Source organism: Pantherophis guttatus, chromosome 1 (genome assembly GCF_059756535.1).
Source record: "Pantherophis guttatus breed Tessera chromosome 1, ASM5975653v1, whole genome shotgun sequence".
Taxonomy (NCBI): domain Eukaryota; kingdom Metazoa; phylum Chordata; class Lepidosauria; order Squamata; family Colubridae; genus Pantherophis; species Pantherophis guttatus.
The window spans coordinates 336,315,255-336,331,249 of record NC_142063.1 but is presented as its reverse complement, the minus strand read 5'-3'; the positions used below and the strand labels follow the sequence as shown (position 1 = coordinate 336,331,249).

At 43.2% G+C, this 15,995-nt stretch overlaps 1 protein-coding gene across 7 annotated transcripts in view; it reads left to right on the top strand.

Annotated features, from left to right (window-relative positions):
- RAP1GAP2 (RAP1 GTPase activating protein 2) overlaps positions 1–15,995 on the top strand; it is a 337,137-nt gene that overhangs the window by 224,152 nt on the left and 96,990 nt on the right. Inside the window, exon 1 of one of the 7 annotated variants that reach the window (XM_034420786.3) lies at positions 7,545–7,826. The exons of the other annotated variants lie outside the window; for them this stretch is intronic. Within the exon in view, the coding sequence (XP_034276677.2) occupies positions 7,686–7,826 (141 nt within the window). The 5' untranslated portion in view covers positions 7,545–7,685. Of the gene's footprint in view, positions 1–7,544; positions 7,827–15,995 lie in introns of those variants that run through there. 7 annotated transcript variants of the gene reach the window in all.

Genomic DNA, 15,995 nt, shown 5'->3' with positions numbered 1-15,995 from the left:
GGGTCTTTTAAAGTAGATGTTCTACAAAAGCAAAATTAGTTTACTAAGATATTGGTAGCCACACTTTTCTTCTTTGTGTCCATCTACTTTCTTGTCTTCCAATCAGCAGATTATTCCAATCATTATCATTATTATTGATTTCTTAGACTTGTATTCTCCCTTTCTTCCATGAACTCAAGGTGGCGCATTTGGGACTCCTAATTTTATCCCTCAAAGATCTACTTTATTAGGAAGGTTGGCCTGAGAGGGAGTGACTGTTCCAAAGTGAAGAACTGGGTTCAAATATCTACGGTATATACTCCTAAAACTCCCTAGTCTGTCAACTTTAGCTGAGCAAACTGTGCACTGTAGGGCAACAATTTTTTGAACCAAGGTACTGCAAATGGGCATCCAAAAACATAATCACCTCTAGGCTTTTGAAGGTCCTTTAAGACTTAGTTATGCCAGCAGGCCTAGCAACCCAGGGGACAGGTGAACTGGTGAGGTGGCTCCATTACTATTAACATCCTTTCACCTATTAATTTTGTTTTAGCTTGTGAGATGGGCAGCTATATAAATTGATAGATGATAGATAGATAGATAGAGAAAGATAGATACATAGATAGATAAATAGAGATAGATAGATGGATGGACGGATGGACGGACGGACAGGACAGGACAGGACAGACCATCCATGACTATGATTCCTATGAAATTGAAATTTGGCAAATTTAATGACATAAAAATTATGAATCATTTAGTGACATAATAGAAAATGTCATAAGACATTTCCTATGTGCTATACAGCTCAACATGGGATACTTTCAAGGCAAATGCATCTCTGAATGCTTTCCTGATTTTTTAAGAACTTTTGAACTCCATCCATTTAATGACCCCTCTGGTTGCTTAATAACAGCAAATAGGTTATGATCGTTGAGCAAAGCAGTCACGCGATGTCTCGCTTAACAACTGCTTCACACAGTGGCCAAGATTTCAGTCCCAATTGTGTGGTTGTTAAGCGAGGACTACCTGTATAATCAGCTACCTGAACTGTCCTGAGCTATGTCTGTATTGAAAGCAACGTAGAAGTATGTGGAAAATAAAAGAGGTCCTTAATTTTAACATTCATTGCTCTCTGGCGGTTGATTGAGTCTGCCAAAGCTGCAAGGCTTAATTGATTGAAGTGTTGAGTTGACTTGCATTTCCAATTACATGATGGGTGTATGACAGATGTAAAGCTTCCTCCCTCCCTCCCTCCCTCCCTCCCTTCCTATAGATTATGGGCTTTCAATCTTATAGCAGTTCTCCTAATGTAGATAACTACTGCTATGGTCAGAAATAATTACACAGAAAGAACTGCTCAGCCAAACAGAGACATTATGTTGGGGTATAGTTTATAAAATGGGATGTGGTGGCTCAGTGGCTAAGACGCTGAGCTTGTCGATCGAAAGGTTGGCAGTTCAGCGGTTCGAATCCCTAGTGCCGTGTAACGGGGTGAGCTCCCGTTATTGTCCCAGCTTCTGCCAACCTAGCAGTTCAAAAGCAAGTAAAAGCAATTAAAAAATGCAAGTAGAAAAATAGGGACCACCTTTGGTGGGAAGGTAACAGCGTTCCGTGCGCCTTTGGCGTTTAGTCATGCCGGCCACATGACCATGGAGACATCTTCGGACAGCGCTGGCTCTTCGGCTTTGAAACGGAGATGAGCACCGCCCCCTAGAGTTGGGAACGACTAGCACATATGTGCGAAGGGAACCTTTACCTTTACCTTTATCAGTTACCTTTAGCAGGCAAGATGGTTTGAATGGCTGTATTACTTGAGAATAAAAACTGTTATTTCATTGAGTGGAGATCTAGCTGTCTGTCTGTCTGTCTGTCTGTCTGTCTGTCTGTCTGTCTGTCTATCTATCTATCTATCTATCTATCTATCTATCTATCTATCTATCTATCATCTATTACTGATGTAAAAAAATAATAAAATAAATATTTGACTATAGAAAAGTTACATTAATTTAAATGTAATATGGCTAAAAGATACTTTAAACATACTGGGAAAGAAAATTATACTTTACAGGTAGTCCTTGGCTTACAACAGTTCATTTAGTGACCATTCAATGTTACAAGGGCACTGAAAAAAGTGACAGGACCATTTTTCACACCTATGGCTGTTGCAGCAGCCCCATAGCCATGTGAGCAAAATTTGGATGATTGGCAACTGGTTCATATTTATGATATTTGCAGTCAGGTGATCACCTTTAGTGACCTTCTGACAAGCAAAGTCAATGGGGAAGCCGGATTCACTTAATAACCGTGTTACTAACTTAACAACTCCAATGATCCACTTAACAACTGTGGCAAGAAAGGTTGCAAAATGGGGCAATTAATATTATTAATTTTATTATATGGAGAGTGCAAGAAGAATTAAGTGGGACCCTGAATTTCAGGTTCACTATCCAGTTTTAGTAGCATTGCTGGTAGTATGAGAGTACATAACTTTTTTGCAATGGAGCTTTTCAGTTCTTTCAATTTAGTGACGTCACTTCCGCATTTTCCCCTGGAACTGGTATCGCATCTTAATCCCACCCCCAGAAGTGCTTCCAATTGGTGCAAACCTATAAGGGGTGTTGACTGACAGATGCTGAATATGATATAATTGTCCTTCCCTCGGAAATGATTCGGATTGGTACAATACCGTTTATAATGAAGTATTTTGGTGGAGAAACATATGTTCTTTTTGTAATTTATACATTGTTCCCTACATTTTTACTCCACTATAATCAATGATTCTCCCAAAGTTAGTGAACAAGTATTGAACTTTTTAATTAAAAAATCAGTTGATTTGGATCAAGCAATTTAATCCACTGAGAAAAATGATCGATATTTAAACATCAATTTACACCTAGCTTTCAACCATCTAATTGAAATAAATTCTAGAGGAAATAGATGAATAGGCTGCTAAATGCATCTCAGTATGGGGAATTGAGTTTTGATTCTCTGTGGAAGGTGTACTTTTTGTCTGCTTATAAAAAGCCATTGTGTTCTTTTCCCAAGAAGGTCATGAAAGATGAAATCAGCAAGATTTCTAATGTGGTTTTTAAAAATTGTGAGTTTTCAATCGATGGGATAAATTGTTAACATTTTATATTTATCTGAGGTAAACATTTAGGGAGCGGGCTGAAAGTTATCTGGGCAAAGATACCAAAATCTGGAAATTATGTCCTGTGCTTGTCTCTTATATGTAATATGGACAAAATTTGGAACTTGGGACTTGCCCTAGTTTCTGTTGCAGGAAAAGGTTGCTTTGACTGTTAAGAGGTTTTGAAACATCTTGTCCTAGCCCAGGAATCAGCAACCTGCGGCTCTGGAGCCGCATGTGGCTCTTTCACCCCTCTGCTGCGGCTCCCTGTAATCAAAATATGCGTCATAACCGCCAATATGCAACACCCACTGGCACGCGATTTGTTGAGCTTCTCAACCTGGTAGTTATTTGGTTTAAAATGGGATTTTATTGTGCTTGTTTCTTAACTTGTGTTCGCCGCCCTGAGTCCTTCAGGAGAATGGCGGCATATAAATACATGTAATAAATAAATAAATAAATAAACCATGGATAAATCCAAGAAAAGAAAAGTTTCAGAAGAAAACAGAATATTTAATTCAACTACATATGCTAGTTTTGTGGCCGCTCAAGAAATAGTCAGGCACGGGAGGGTTTTGTGGTTCCCGGTGTTTTCTTTTCTGTGGGAAATGGGTCCAAATGGCTCTTTGAGTGTTTAAGGTTGCAGACCCCTGCGCTAGCCCAAGAGGTTAGTGGTTTCTGTTCAGAGTTCTTGAAGTCCGCCTAGAAACTTCACTTGGTCCAGACTGCAGCCGTGTGCATGTTAACTTCCCGAACTTCCGATAGGCCGTTTTTTGCCCTTCCCGAGCCTCCACGCATGTCCTGCACGTACCTGCATCCAAAACGGACCGCATGGGGACTCCTGGGAGGGGTGGGCGGGGCGGGGCGGGGCCAGCCAGGAGTGGGATTTGGGGGTTCGCCAAACTGCACAGAATCTTAGCTAGAGATTCTCCCGAACCCCCAGCAGCCCACCCTTGGTTTGCCCCATAACACCTTTGTTGCGTAAACTGCACTGGCTTCCATTTTCTTTTCAGGTGCAATTCAAGGTGCTAGTCATCACCTTCAAAGCCGTATATGGCACAGGGCCAGGTTATCTATGGGTCTGACTTTCCCTACAGACATCCACTCATCTTACCAAGTCAGACAGAGTGGCACAGTGGTTAAAGTACAGTATTGCAGGCAAACACTGCCCACAGCCTGGAGTTCAATCCTGACAGGGTTCAAGGTTGACCCATCCTTCTAAGATCACTAAAATGAGGACCCAGATTGTTGGGGGCAATATGCTGACTCTGTAAACCGAGAATCCTATAAACTAAAGCACTATGGGGTGGTTATATAGGCCTAAATCAGGGGTGGGTTCTAAAAATTTTTACTACCGGTTCTGTGGGCATGGCTTATTTTGACGGTGTGGCTTGATGGTCATGTGACAATTCTTTAGGATTTAGCAGAGGTACTGGTCTACCAGGCTTTTAACTGCTTGCAGAGCTATACTGGTCTACCCATTTATTTTTGGAGGCACCAGTCTACTCATTTGTTTTTGGAGGCACCGGTCTACTCATTTGTTTTTGGAGGCACCGGTCTACCACCACACTGCCTTTTAACACTGATCAGCTGTAGGGCGGCCCTTTGAAGCCCCGCGGCAAGAGTTTAAACAGTTTTTTTCCTTCTAACCGATCAGCTGGGACTCAGGAGGCAGTGAATAGATTGCGGGCAGGGCCAAATAAAAGGTAAGAATAACGCGGTGGCGGGCAGCTCCCAAAGAAAGAGAACCGGTTCGGTGACGTCATACCGCCACTTTACCGGCTTGGCCGAACCGGGCCGAACTGGGAGGAACCCACCACTGGCCTAAATGCTATTGCTGTTGCTACTACCTTCCCCTAAATATTGCCATATGATGGGAGTCAGGAAGTGTGGTTTTTCTGTGGCAGTCCTTGCCCTACAAGACACTCTTTCTCCCTGAAGTTCAACCGGTCTTTTCTGCAAATCTTTGAAGACCTGGCTTTCTCTCAAGCTGAGATAACAGACTATATGACTTGGCACCAGTTTTTTTTTTTCCCCAATGGGCTTAGCTTTATAGCCTTATTATGGTTTTTATGCTGTTTTTACTTTTGATTGGTAGCTGTCCAGAATTGGTTATAAGATGGGCGGCTATATAGTTAGTTTCAATAAATAAAATGCTTTATGTGATTTGGCATGAGGTTTTGAAATTAAAGAGAGAGAGAGAGAGAGAGAGAGAGAGAGAGAGAGAGAGAGAGAGAGAGAGAGAGAGAGAGAGGGAGGGAGGGAGAGAGAAGGCAGTACATGCACCTCCAAATCCATCCAGCCTACTAGAATAGGAAGGCAGGGCATGTTACAGGTCCCATTGATTAGATATTGTCATCTGGTGGCACCATTAAAAAAGGATCTTCTCGGTCGTGGCTCCTTTATGGAACCTCATTCCCCCCGAGGTATGGTTGGCTCCCATCCTGTTTCTATTTCTGAAAGTTCTTAAAATGTGCTTTTGTCAGTGGGTCTGGGGGCCACAAATGGAGAGGAGCCAATCAAGTGACCAATTTAATTGTGTTGTTGTTGCCATGGGTTTTATTTATGGATTTTCATTAGAGGGTGATTTTTAAAAATATTGTAAGCTGCCCAAGGTCACCTAGGTATGAACTGGGCAGCAATATAAATTTGTTTAATTAATAATAATAATAACAACAACAATAATAATCAAAGACCTACAAATGGAAATAGAACGAATGTGGCAAAGGCAAGCAAGGGTAGTAGTACTAATAGTAGTAGGCGCCTTGGGTGCAATCCCAAAACAACTAGAGCACCACTTGAACACCACAGGCATTGACAAATTCGCCATCAGTCAATTGCAGAAGGTGGCTTTACTTGGAAGAGCTTCCATAACGATATCTGTAACACCATCAAACATCCAGATTTTCCTATTCCAGGTCCTTGGTAAGGACTCGATAGGTAGACAATAATGCCAAATCCAGTCTGAACATCTGGCTGACTGTGCGATGATCAATAACAACAACAATAATGATAATACCGTGTTTCCCCAAAAATAAGACCCTGTCTTATATTTTTTTGAACCCCGAAATAAGTGCTTGGCCTTATTTTCAGGGAGGTCTTATTATTTTGGGGCGTGTGGAGCGAGACGGGGATCCTCTTGCTGTCTTACCTGATTTCCAGCTCTGTCTCAGTAACCCTAACCAGAGGAAATGGCGTATGCATTTAAATATTTTCGAGGGAGGTCTTATTTTTGAGGGAGGTCTTATTTTCGGGGGAGGTCTTATTTTCGGGGGAAGGTTTATTTTCAGGGAGGTCTTATTTTCGGGGAAACACGGTAATAATATCTTGGAAGATTTCACAAGTTGGCTATTAAAATGAGGTGGTGTCTACAGGCCTTTTGAGCCAGACATCCCATTACCGGCTCCTTCTATAGCTGGAAAAGAAATGAACAAACTAATCATAAACAAGATGCGATGGAATGAAAATAAATAAAATAAACCCACTTACTTCCACATTGTCATCGGTAGATTTATTCTGAGATTCTTGCTTGAGCATCCCAAAGCATAAAATTGCATAGTTCCCCCATTCTAATTAATAGGTTTACCACCTGTTCCAGTAAAAGGAACACCTTGTAAGCTTTCAATAAACTGACACATTGGCAACGGCAGAACAAGAAACGGCGCTTTATTAGAATATATTGCACTTCATTAAATGTATTTAATTGCCCTGTTTATATCCCTCGTTTCTGTTTCTAGAACAGCATTCAGATAAAAGGCAGAGCTCAGGTAATTCGAGACTTCTGCTGTCACGATGGTTAATTGTGTCTCTGATTTTGGGGGCCAACTCAATGCAACTCTGTTGAAATGCACTCTTGAAATGTGGCAATAGGAGCAAAAAGCAGAGATTAATCATGATAAATTTTCAAACAGTTTAAACTCACGGCATGTTAAATTCAAGCTGCCTTTTTTCCACTAATGCTTCATATCTCCTGATACCAAAAAAAAAAGGGGTGGGTAGGTGGGGGGAGGAAGAAATTGCATTCCTCATTCATTTGGAAAGAAACACTTCATTTTAATTCTAAATAAGGAACAGCGCCTTGAAATAGGAGACAGGTGACAACCCAGCTAATTAATAACCTCTTGCTTCTGACACTTGCATTAAAATTATGATTGGTCTTTTTTCTTTTCTTTCTTTTTTTCTTTTTTGCTCCCTCCCTCCATCTTTCTGGAACATAAACCCGCAGTCACACACACACACACACACACACATACATTTCTCCAGAATGTTTGCGTTCCACATTAACATGATTCTTATACAATGAGATGCCTTTGATCTCGTTCCAAACTCTGGAGAGTTGCCAAAAAAAACAAAAAAAAAAAAACAAAAAAAAAACAAAAAAAAGGAACCACCACTCTTTGCTTCTTTGCCTGAAATATTAAAACCATATTTCCTGCACAACCTGTTTTGGGTGCCCTCCCTTACTTGAATTCGCCACGCCCATTACACCTGTAAAACTGCCAGCTTGCAATGTGTTACTGAGGGAAAATATTAACCAAAGTTGGTTGGAGGACAAGTCGAAAGCATTGACTATATGGGTGACCAGAACAACCTCTGGATTCAGAGAAGTTCCTCCAGAAGACAACAAGGAGTTTTGGATGCCTGTAGCTCTTTCTTAGCTTTCTGTAAGGAGCAGTTTATACAGAAAATGATGGATCTCTTGAGTAACATTCTGGTAAGTAAGGGAGAAGGGAGGCATGAGGCTGTTCGTTGGCCTCAAGATCTACTGTAAAAATAGTTGGTTTTCTGCTAAGTAGTGAAGGTTTTTCCTGTTAAGCAGGTGAAAATTCGCCCTTTTCTAAAGCCAGGCATTATTCTGGAGGTTGTGCTAGATATGACTGATGAATTCTTTTTTTTTTTTTAAATATAACCTGCCTTTTTATTATTATAATAAACAACTCAACGTGGCAAACATAGCTAATGCTCCTTCACAATAACAACCTTGTGAGGTGAATTGGCTGAGAGAAAGTGACTAGTCCAAGGTCACCCAGCCTCTTTCGTGCATAAGGTGGAACTAGAACTCACAGTCTCCTGGTTTCTACAGTAGTCTAGTGTTTTAACCACTAGACCAGTGTTGAACGACTCTGTAGAACTTCTAAGCATGTCTCTCCATCTTACTACTTAGGTGATCATTTCTGAGACAGGAATCATTCCTTCTCTATTAAAGGTAAAGGTAAAGGTTCCCCTCGCACATATGTGCTAGTCGTTCCTGACTCTAGGGGTCGGTGCTCATCTCCATTTCAAAGCCAAAGAGCCAGCGCTGTCCAAAGACATCTCCGTGGTCATGTGGCTGGCATGACTAAATGCCAAAGGCGCACAGAACGCTGTTACCTTCCCACCACAGGTGGTCCCTATTTTTCTACTTGTATTTTTTACGTGCTTTCGAACTGCTAGGTTGGCAGAAGCTGGGACAAGTAACGGGAGCTCACCCTGTTACGCAGCAGTAGGGGTTCGAACCGCTAAACTGTCCACCTTTCAATCGACAAGCTCAGTGTCTTAGCCACTGAGGCACCGCGTCCCTTAGTCCTTCTTCTCTATTATCTCTCTTCAATTATCCCTAAACTCCAGCTCTCATCAGCCCCAGCTGGTGATCAGGGAACACAGTCAATATGGAGTCAATATGTGAAGGGTCACAGCTTCCGTCAACCCCTGTAGATTGCATCTTCCCATGAATAAAAATACTAGCTCATTACCAACCTGCATCATATAAAGGTTGTGGGTAAAGACTGCTTTCAGCAGGAACTTTCTAAAAAGCTAAGTCACGCTTCATTTTAGATATTGATGCAGTTCTGTTTTTGGAAATAAATGGTGATTCAGGAGAGCACTGTGACTTTGTACCAAGCTAAGCATTCTCCTTCTGCTGTAGCTTGTTCTTTCTGTCTCTCAATTTAGAACTTGGTAGCAACTTTATTCCATGGCAATGCCACTTACTCAAGATCTGACATTCCTTCTGCCAGCACCTTTTTAGGGAATGCCTAAAAGAGATTATTTTTCCATTGGTAAACTTTGTTTGTTTATTTATTTTATTTTATTTTATTTTATTTTATTTTATTTCATTTCATTTCATTTCATTTCTTTTCATTTCATTTCATTTCATTTCTATACCGCCCTTCTCCCGAAGGACTCAGGGCGGTGTACAGCCTAATTAAAAACACAAAGACAGACAAAATTTAAAAATAATTAAAATTATTAAATAATAGGCCCAATTTATAAAACCCCAAATTTAAAATCCCATTTAAAACCAATTAAAATCTTTACATTGATAGCCCAGCCTGGCGGAACAACATGGTTTTGAGGGCACAGCGAAACACACGGAGATCAGAGATTTTACGAATTTCTGGGGGCAGTTCATTCCAAAGGGGGAATTCCAGCTGGGGAATTCTGGGAGTTGAAGTCCACAAGTCTTAAAGTTGCCCAATTTGGAGAGCCCTGGTCTACAAGCAAATCTGCTCTGCATTTTCATCCAGTTCTCATTCAACCTGAGGAAAGAAAATGGGTTTTAGAAAATTCGGTCAAAGGAGATGAGAATTTGGATGAAATGCTTATGCCTATTCTTGTTCGTATGAAATGATGAAGCAGCCAAGGGGTGTGTATGTGCAGGGATGTGTGTGTGTAAATAACTTGCCTCTCACGGCCCAGTTCTCTCTTTTTTTTTGTGGTTCCTGTTTTCTTAGACTTCCCAAATCTTTCATTTTTAAAAGTTCAGTTGAGGGAGAGTAGACAGCTGGCTGGGGAGCCTTCACATAATGCAGGGGTGTCAAACTTGCTTTCATTGAGGGCTGCATCAGGGTTGTGTTTGACTTCGGGGCAGGGGTGAAATCCAGCAGGTTCTGACAGGTTCTGGAGAACCGGTAGCGGAAATTTTGAGTAGTTTGGAGAACCGGCAAATACCACCTCTGGCTGGCCCCAGAGTGGGATGGGAATGTAGAGTTTGCAGTATCCTTCCCCTGCCACACCCACCAAGCCATGCCCACCAAGCCACATTACACCACGCCCACCAGGCCACGCCCACAGAACCAGTAGTAAAAAAAAATTGAATTTCACCACTGCCTCAGGGGGCCGGGTGGGCATGGACAGGGTGTGTGTGGCCAACTTGACCCATTCATGTTGGGGGCACCTGTGGTGGCCCGAGCACTCACAGCCCTCCCGAGCTCCGTTTCTGCTGGCAGAGGGTTTGCAGGAGGCCGTCCCAGCCGAAAACGGAGCTTGGGAGGGCTCCCAAGCTCCGTTTTTTCTGGCAGAGGCACTGCGGGCCAGTCCTTCGTTGTTTCCAGGGCAGCTGTGTGGGCCAGATCTAAGCACCCTGCCGGCCTGATCTGGCTCTCAGGCCTTGAGTTTGACACCCCTGACATAATGGAAGACACACATAACACAGAATAGCAGTACCTCTTTAACCCATTTAGCAATCAAGGCAGTGAAAAAAATATCTTTCTGAAAGGTCTGTCAGAGGAACTAGTGGTTGTGCCGTATTTTTTTTTTTAATTTGATTTATATGCTGCCCTTCTCCGGAGACTCAGGGCGGCTTACAATGCGTTAAGCAATAGCCTTCATACTTTTGTATATTTATACAAAGTCAGCTTATTGCCCCCACAAACTGGGTCCTCAATTCACCTACCTTAGAAAGGATGGAAGGCTGAGTCAACCTTGAGCCTGGTGAGATTTGAATTTACAGTAACTTACAGTAATTGCAGACAGCTGGTGTTAATCACAATGCTATCAGTCTGCTGAGCCACCAGGCCCGACTAGTATGTTGCACTAGTCAGCCTGCACTTGGAAAACTGTGTCTAGTTCTGGTCACCACAATACAAGAAGGATGCTCAGGAGCTATAAATAATGCAGAGAAGAGAGATAAGATGGGAGGGGCTTGGTGACCACATTAGATGAAGAGCAATTAAAGAACTTGGCATGTTTAGTTTAAAGAAAAGAAGGGCACAGTGTGACATGATAGCAGTCGTCCAGTGCTTTGAAGGGCTGTCACAAGGAAGATGATGGAGACTCCTGAGGGTAGGATAAGAACCAATAACAGTAACAGAGTTGGAAGGTACCTTGGAGGTCATCTAGTCCCATGATGGCGAACCTATGGCACGCGTGCCACAGATGGCACACAGCGCCCTCTCTGTGGGCCCAATTCAGGTCTGCCGTGCATGCGCGTGTGCCTCCCGCCGGCCAGCTGGTCGTCGGGTCTCTGCCGTGCATGCGTGGGGGATTGGAGCATGTATGGGGGTGGCGTGTACATGCACGGGGGTGGAGCACATGCGGGGGGCATGCATGCATGGGGGGCAGGTGCGGGGGGCACACATGCATGCATGGGGGCGGGGGTGCACATGCATGCATGGGGGTGGGGTACATACGTGGGGGCCATGCCCGCATTGCATTTTGGGGGTTCAGGCCTGCACACGCATGTTTGCACGTGCTTTGGGCACTCGGTCCGGAAAAGGTTAGCCATCACTGATCTAGTCCTACCCCCTGCTCACGCAGGAGACCTGTATTAGGGATTCGAACCGCCGGACTGCCAACCTTTCTGATCGACAAACTCAGTGTCTTAGCCACTGAGCCACCTAGTCAGGGTCAAAGCTTTATTTGGAGAGGTCCAAACTTGAAATAAGGAGGAATTTCCTGACTGCAAGAACTCTTAACCAATAGAACAGCTTGCCTCCTAAAGTTGTGGGTGCTTCATCTCTGATGGCTTCAAGCGAAAGTTGGACAATCATTTGTTTGGGAGGTACGAGGATTCCTGCTCTAGGGAGGCTCAGATTAAAAGATCTCTTTGGTCCATTCCAACCATATGAGTAGATGATTCTAGGGAAATTTGAAAGGAATTTTTTCAAGCATGCTGAAATTGATAGGGAATGAGCACCTCTTTTGTAGGGGACAGAAGATCTTTGAGAGTTCACAGATAGTTCTCCCAAGCTTTGTTCTGGTAACAGAGAGCAGACTCTGATTCCTGCCACTAACCTGAGGATCAAGGGAAGGGACTAGATCAGTGATGGCTAACCTTTTTACCATCGCGTACCAAAAGCGGGTGGAGTGCGAGGGGATGTTACACATGCGTGTGCCCACACCCATAATTCAATGCCCCCCACATGTGCGCAACCCCCCCGCACTTCCCCCGCTTTTGGCACATGGTGGCAAAAAGGTTACCGGTGAGCCCGGTAGGCCCGTTTTTTTGCTCTCCTCAGGCTCCGGAGGCTTTCTTGGAGCCTGGGGAGGGTGAAAACGGCCTTCCTCACCCCCCTCAGAGGCCCTCCGGAGGCCAGAAACAGCCCATTTCCTGACTTCCGGTGGGCCCAGAAGGCCTGAAAATCAGCTGGCCAGCACATGCATGCACGCTGGAGCTGAGCTAGGGCAATGCTCACGTGCCTACATATATGGCTCCACATGCCACCTGTGGCACGTGTGCCATAAGTTCACCATCACGAGGCTAGATTATACCATGATAATGGGTAGACCACCCTTCTTGTTAACTCTGCAAAGTAGTCCAGACAAGAAGAACAAGCAAATTTGCTAGCTGTATTTTTATTATGAGGTAACATTAAAAGAATCTTGCAAGCCTGAAAATATTTCTTCCCTCCATTCCTTTTACCCTCTGCAAAATTAGGGAGGATCCCTTTTGAAATGTTTCCAAAGCCCTCTCTCCGTCTGTGGGCTGAGATAACATTTGCACACCAGTCGTCCAGTCTGCAGCACTTCCTTCTGTCTCCCAAGGTCCTTCTCACATACCATTATGTTTCTCCATTCTACAATTGATCCAGAATGCAGCAGTCTAAACAGGCGTGGGGTGCTCCTCATTGTATCTATATAAGCACCACTGCTTTGGGAGATGCATTGCTTAGTAGTTGGCTTCCAGGTGCAACTTAAGATGCTGGTTATTGCCTTTAAATCCCTTTCAAGACTTGGATATCTGTAGAACTGCTTTCTCGTGATAACATTTTGACCTTCTTGACTGATAACATCCAGTCAAAAAGGTCAAAAATTACAGGCTCTCTCCATATGTCGGTTTCCTGCCTAAGCAGGGGGTTGGACTAGAAGACCTCCAAGGTCCCTTCCAACTCTGTTATTCTATAAACTTCTATATCTTCAAGGAGTTCCATCTAAAAGGGCTGCAGAAGTATCCCTTCTCTACCTCTCTCCCCTCCTTTGGAATAGCACCTCTGGGATATTTTTAATATCCCCTTCTTTGTTTGGTCTTGTTTGTGGTTCAGACAATGGGAAAAAGAAATAACTTTGAGGAAACAGGAGGAAGAGCCTCAACCAAGTCACTGGTTAGATAAAAAGAAACTGAGTCCAGGGCAAAAATGTAATTTGAGTAAGCATCTCAGATAAAACCCTCCCTAGTTCCCACAAAGATAAAAGGAGAGAGAAGGGAGAGAGAGAATTCAGACTTGCAAGATCCTGTTATAGTAAAGGTAAAGGTTCCCCTCGCACATATGTGCTAGTCATTCCTGACTCTAGGGGGCGGTGTTCATCTCCGTTTCAAAGCTGAAGAGCCAGCACTGTCTGAAGACGTCTCCGTGGTCAGGTGGCCGGCATGACTAAACGCCAAAATTGCACGGAACTCTGTTACCTTCCCACCAAAGGTGGTCCCTATTTTTCTACTTGCATTTTTTACGTGCTTTCAAACTGCTAGGTTGGCAGAAGCTGGGACAAGGAACGGGAGCTCACCCCGTTACGCGGCACTAGGGATTCGAACTGCTGAACTGCCGACCTTTTGATCAACAAGCTCAGTGTCTTAGCCACTGAGCCACCATGTCCCTTAGTCTTCTTCTCTATTATCTCTCTTCAATTATCCCAGTCTTAGCCACTGAAGCAACTGTTTTAGTAACCTTATAATAGAAGAAGTATTAGCTTACATGAACTAGTTTCTTAGTCTGGTCTATCTACCTCAAAGGACTGATATCCAGTGAGATTTGAAGAAGATGTTTCTCCCTTTACTGATGAAAATGTTTAAATTTTATTGACTTAAATTAACAGTTTTAATTGGATAGGTGAATGGACTGCAAGCATCCTCAGGTTTTTCTATTGTTGTTTTGATTTGTTGACTGCAATTTTGTTTGGTTTTATTACAATCTATTACAAGATTGTAATAAATCTATTACAATCTATTTTTTAAATTAGATTGTAAATAAATCTATTTACAATCTATCTACAATCTATTACAATCTATTACAAGCTTCCCCAGTACCTGGATGAAACGTCGTAGCTAGATCCGTTCCAGTCGGGTTTCGGGCCTGGGTACAGCACGGAAATGGCATTGGTCGCGTTGGTTGATGATCTCTGGAGGGCTCGGGACAGGGGTTGCTCCTCTGTCCTAGTCCTGTTAGATCTCTCAGCAGCTTTTGATACCATCGACCATGGTATCATGCTGCACCCGTTGGAAGAGTTGGGGGTGGGAGGCACCGTACTACGGTGGTTCTCCTCCTTTCTCTCCGACCGGTCGCAGTCTGTATTGACAGGGGGGCAGAGGTCGACCCCGAGGCCCCTCATATGTGGGGTGCCGTAGGGATCGGTCCTCTCGCCCCTTTTTGTTCAACATTTATGTAAAGCCGCTGGGTGAGATCATCCGTGGTTTTGGGGTGAAGTACCATCAGTACGCTGACGACACCCAGCTGTAATCTCCACCCCGGACCACCCCAACGATGCCCTTGAAGTGATGTCAGAATCAAAATCAATCTAAAATACTGAGGAGGAATTATAGGCCATTCAGTGTTAGTTGTTAGTTGAACAACCCTGTAAAATTAAATCAATCAATCAGTGCAAAGATTCTATATTTCACTTGCAAAAATGTCATTGAAATTTATTTATTTACTTGTGCAAAAAAACCTCTTTTTCAAAGAAAGTAATTTTTTTTTGCTTTTTGATAGCAATTAATAAGGAAAAATGAAGGAGAAAATCCTTGAGTAACATGAATATTGGCTGCTGTAAACTGATACAAATTTGAAAACGCAACAAGGGTGGGGATTGTTTTCCAAGTGGGTGAAAAATAGTTTAATAGCGTCTGAAGAACATATGGGGAAATATTTTGTTGCTGTGTAAACAGCGCAGGAAATTATAAATGTGTGGAAGTGTGTGCATTTATGTGTATGGGAAGCCAACATTTTAATCTCATAACTCATGCCTCTTTTTTTTTGGTAATGTCAGCATTAACATCAATGCTGGTTGAATAAAGGAACAGAAAAATAAGGAAAAGTAAAGGAGTCCCTGCGAATTTTACTCCCTAGCTGACTATAGGAGGTGGTGCTCATCTGTGTTTCAAGCTCATTGAGCCTGCACAGAAGACATTTCCATGGTCATGTGGCCAGCATGGCATCATGGAGCACCGTTACCTTCCCACCAAAGTGATACCTATTTATCTACTCGCATTTGCCTTCTGTCAAACTGCTAGGTTGACAGGCGCTCAGGCGAGGACGGGAACGCACCCTGTTGCATGGCGTTGGGTCTCAAACCTCGGCGGCCAGCTTTCCAGACGACGAGCTCAGCGTCTTAATCACTGAGCCATCACATCCCCCTTATTGGAACATAAACTGGTTTAGGAAATCCTTTTTACCTTATAGGTGAATCTAAGGACGTCGGACAATACTGAGAACTCATCTTTTGTTCAGCATATGTTTTGGCAAGTCGCAAACTCTCTTTCACAGCAGAAACTTGGAAATGTCACCTACTGCTGCCTATCGATAAGAGTTATAGTTGTACCTTTGTCTCCACTGAAACTGAAGAAGTTAAAAGCTGTGAGAAGGTCAGGCTGCAGATTTCCAGGAGTAGCAAGTTTGACCTTTTAGTCTGTTGCTGCTGGTCTTTGATTGTGGAAATGGACTTTGGGGTAGTGCTGAATTCCAGGTGTTGGACT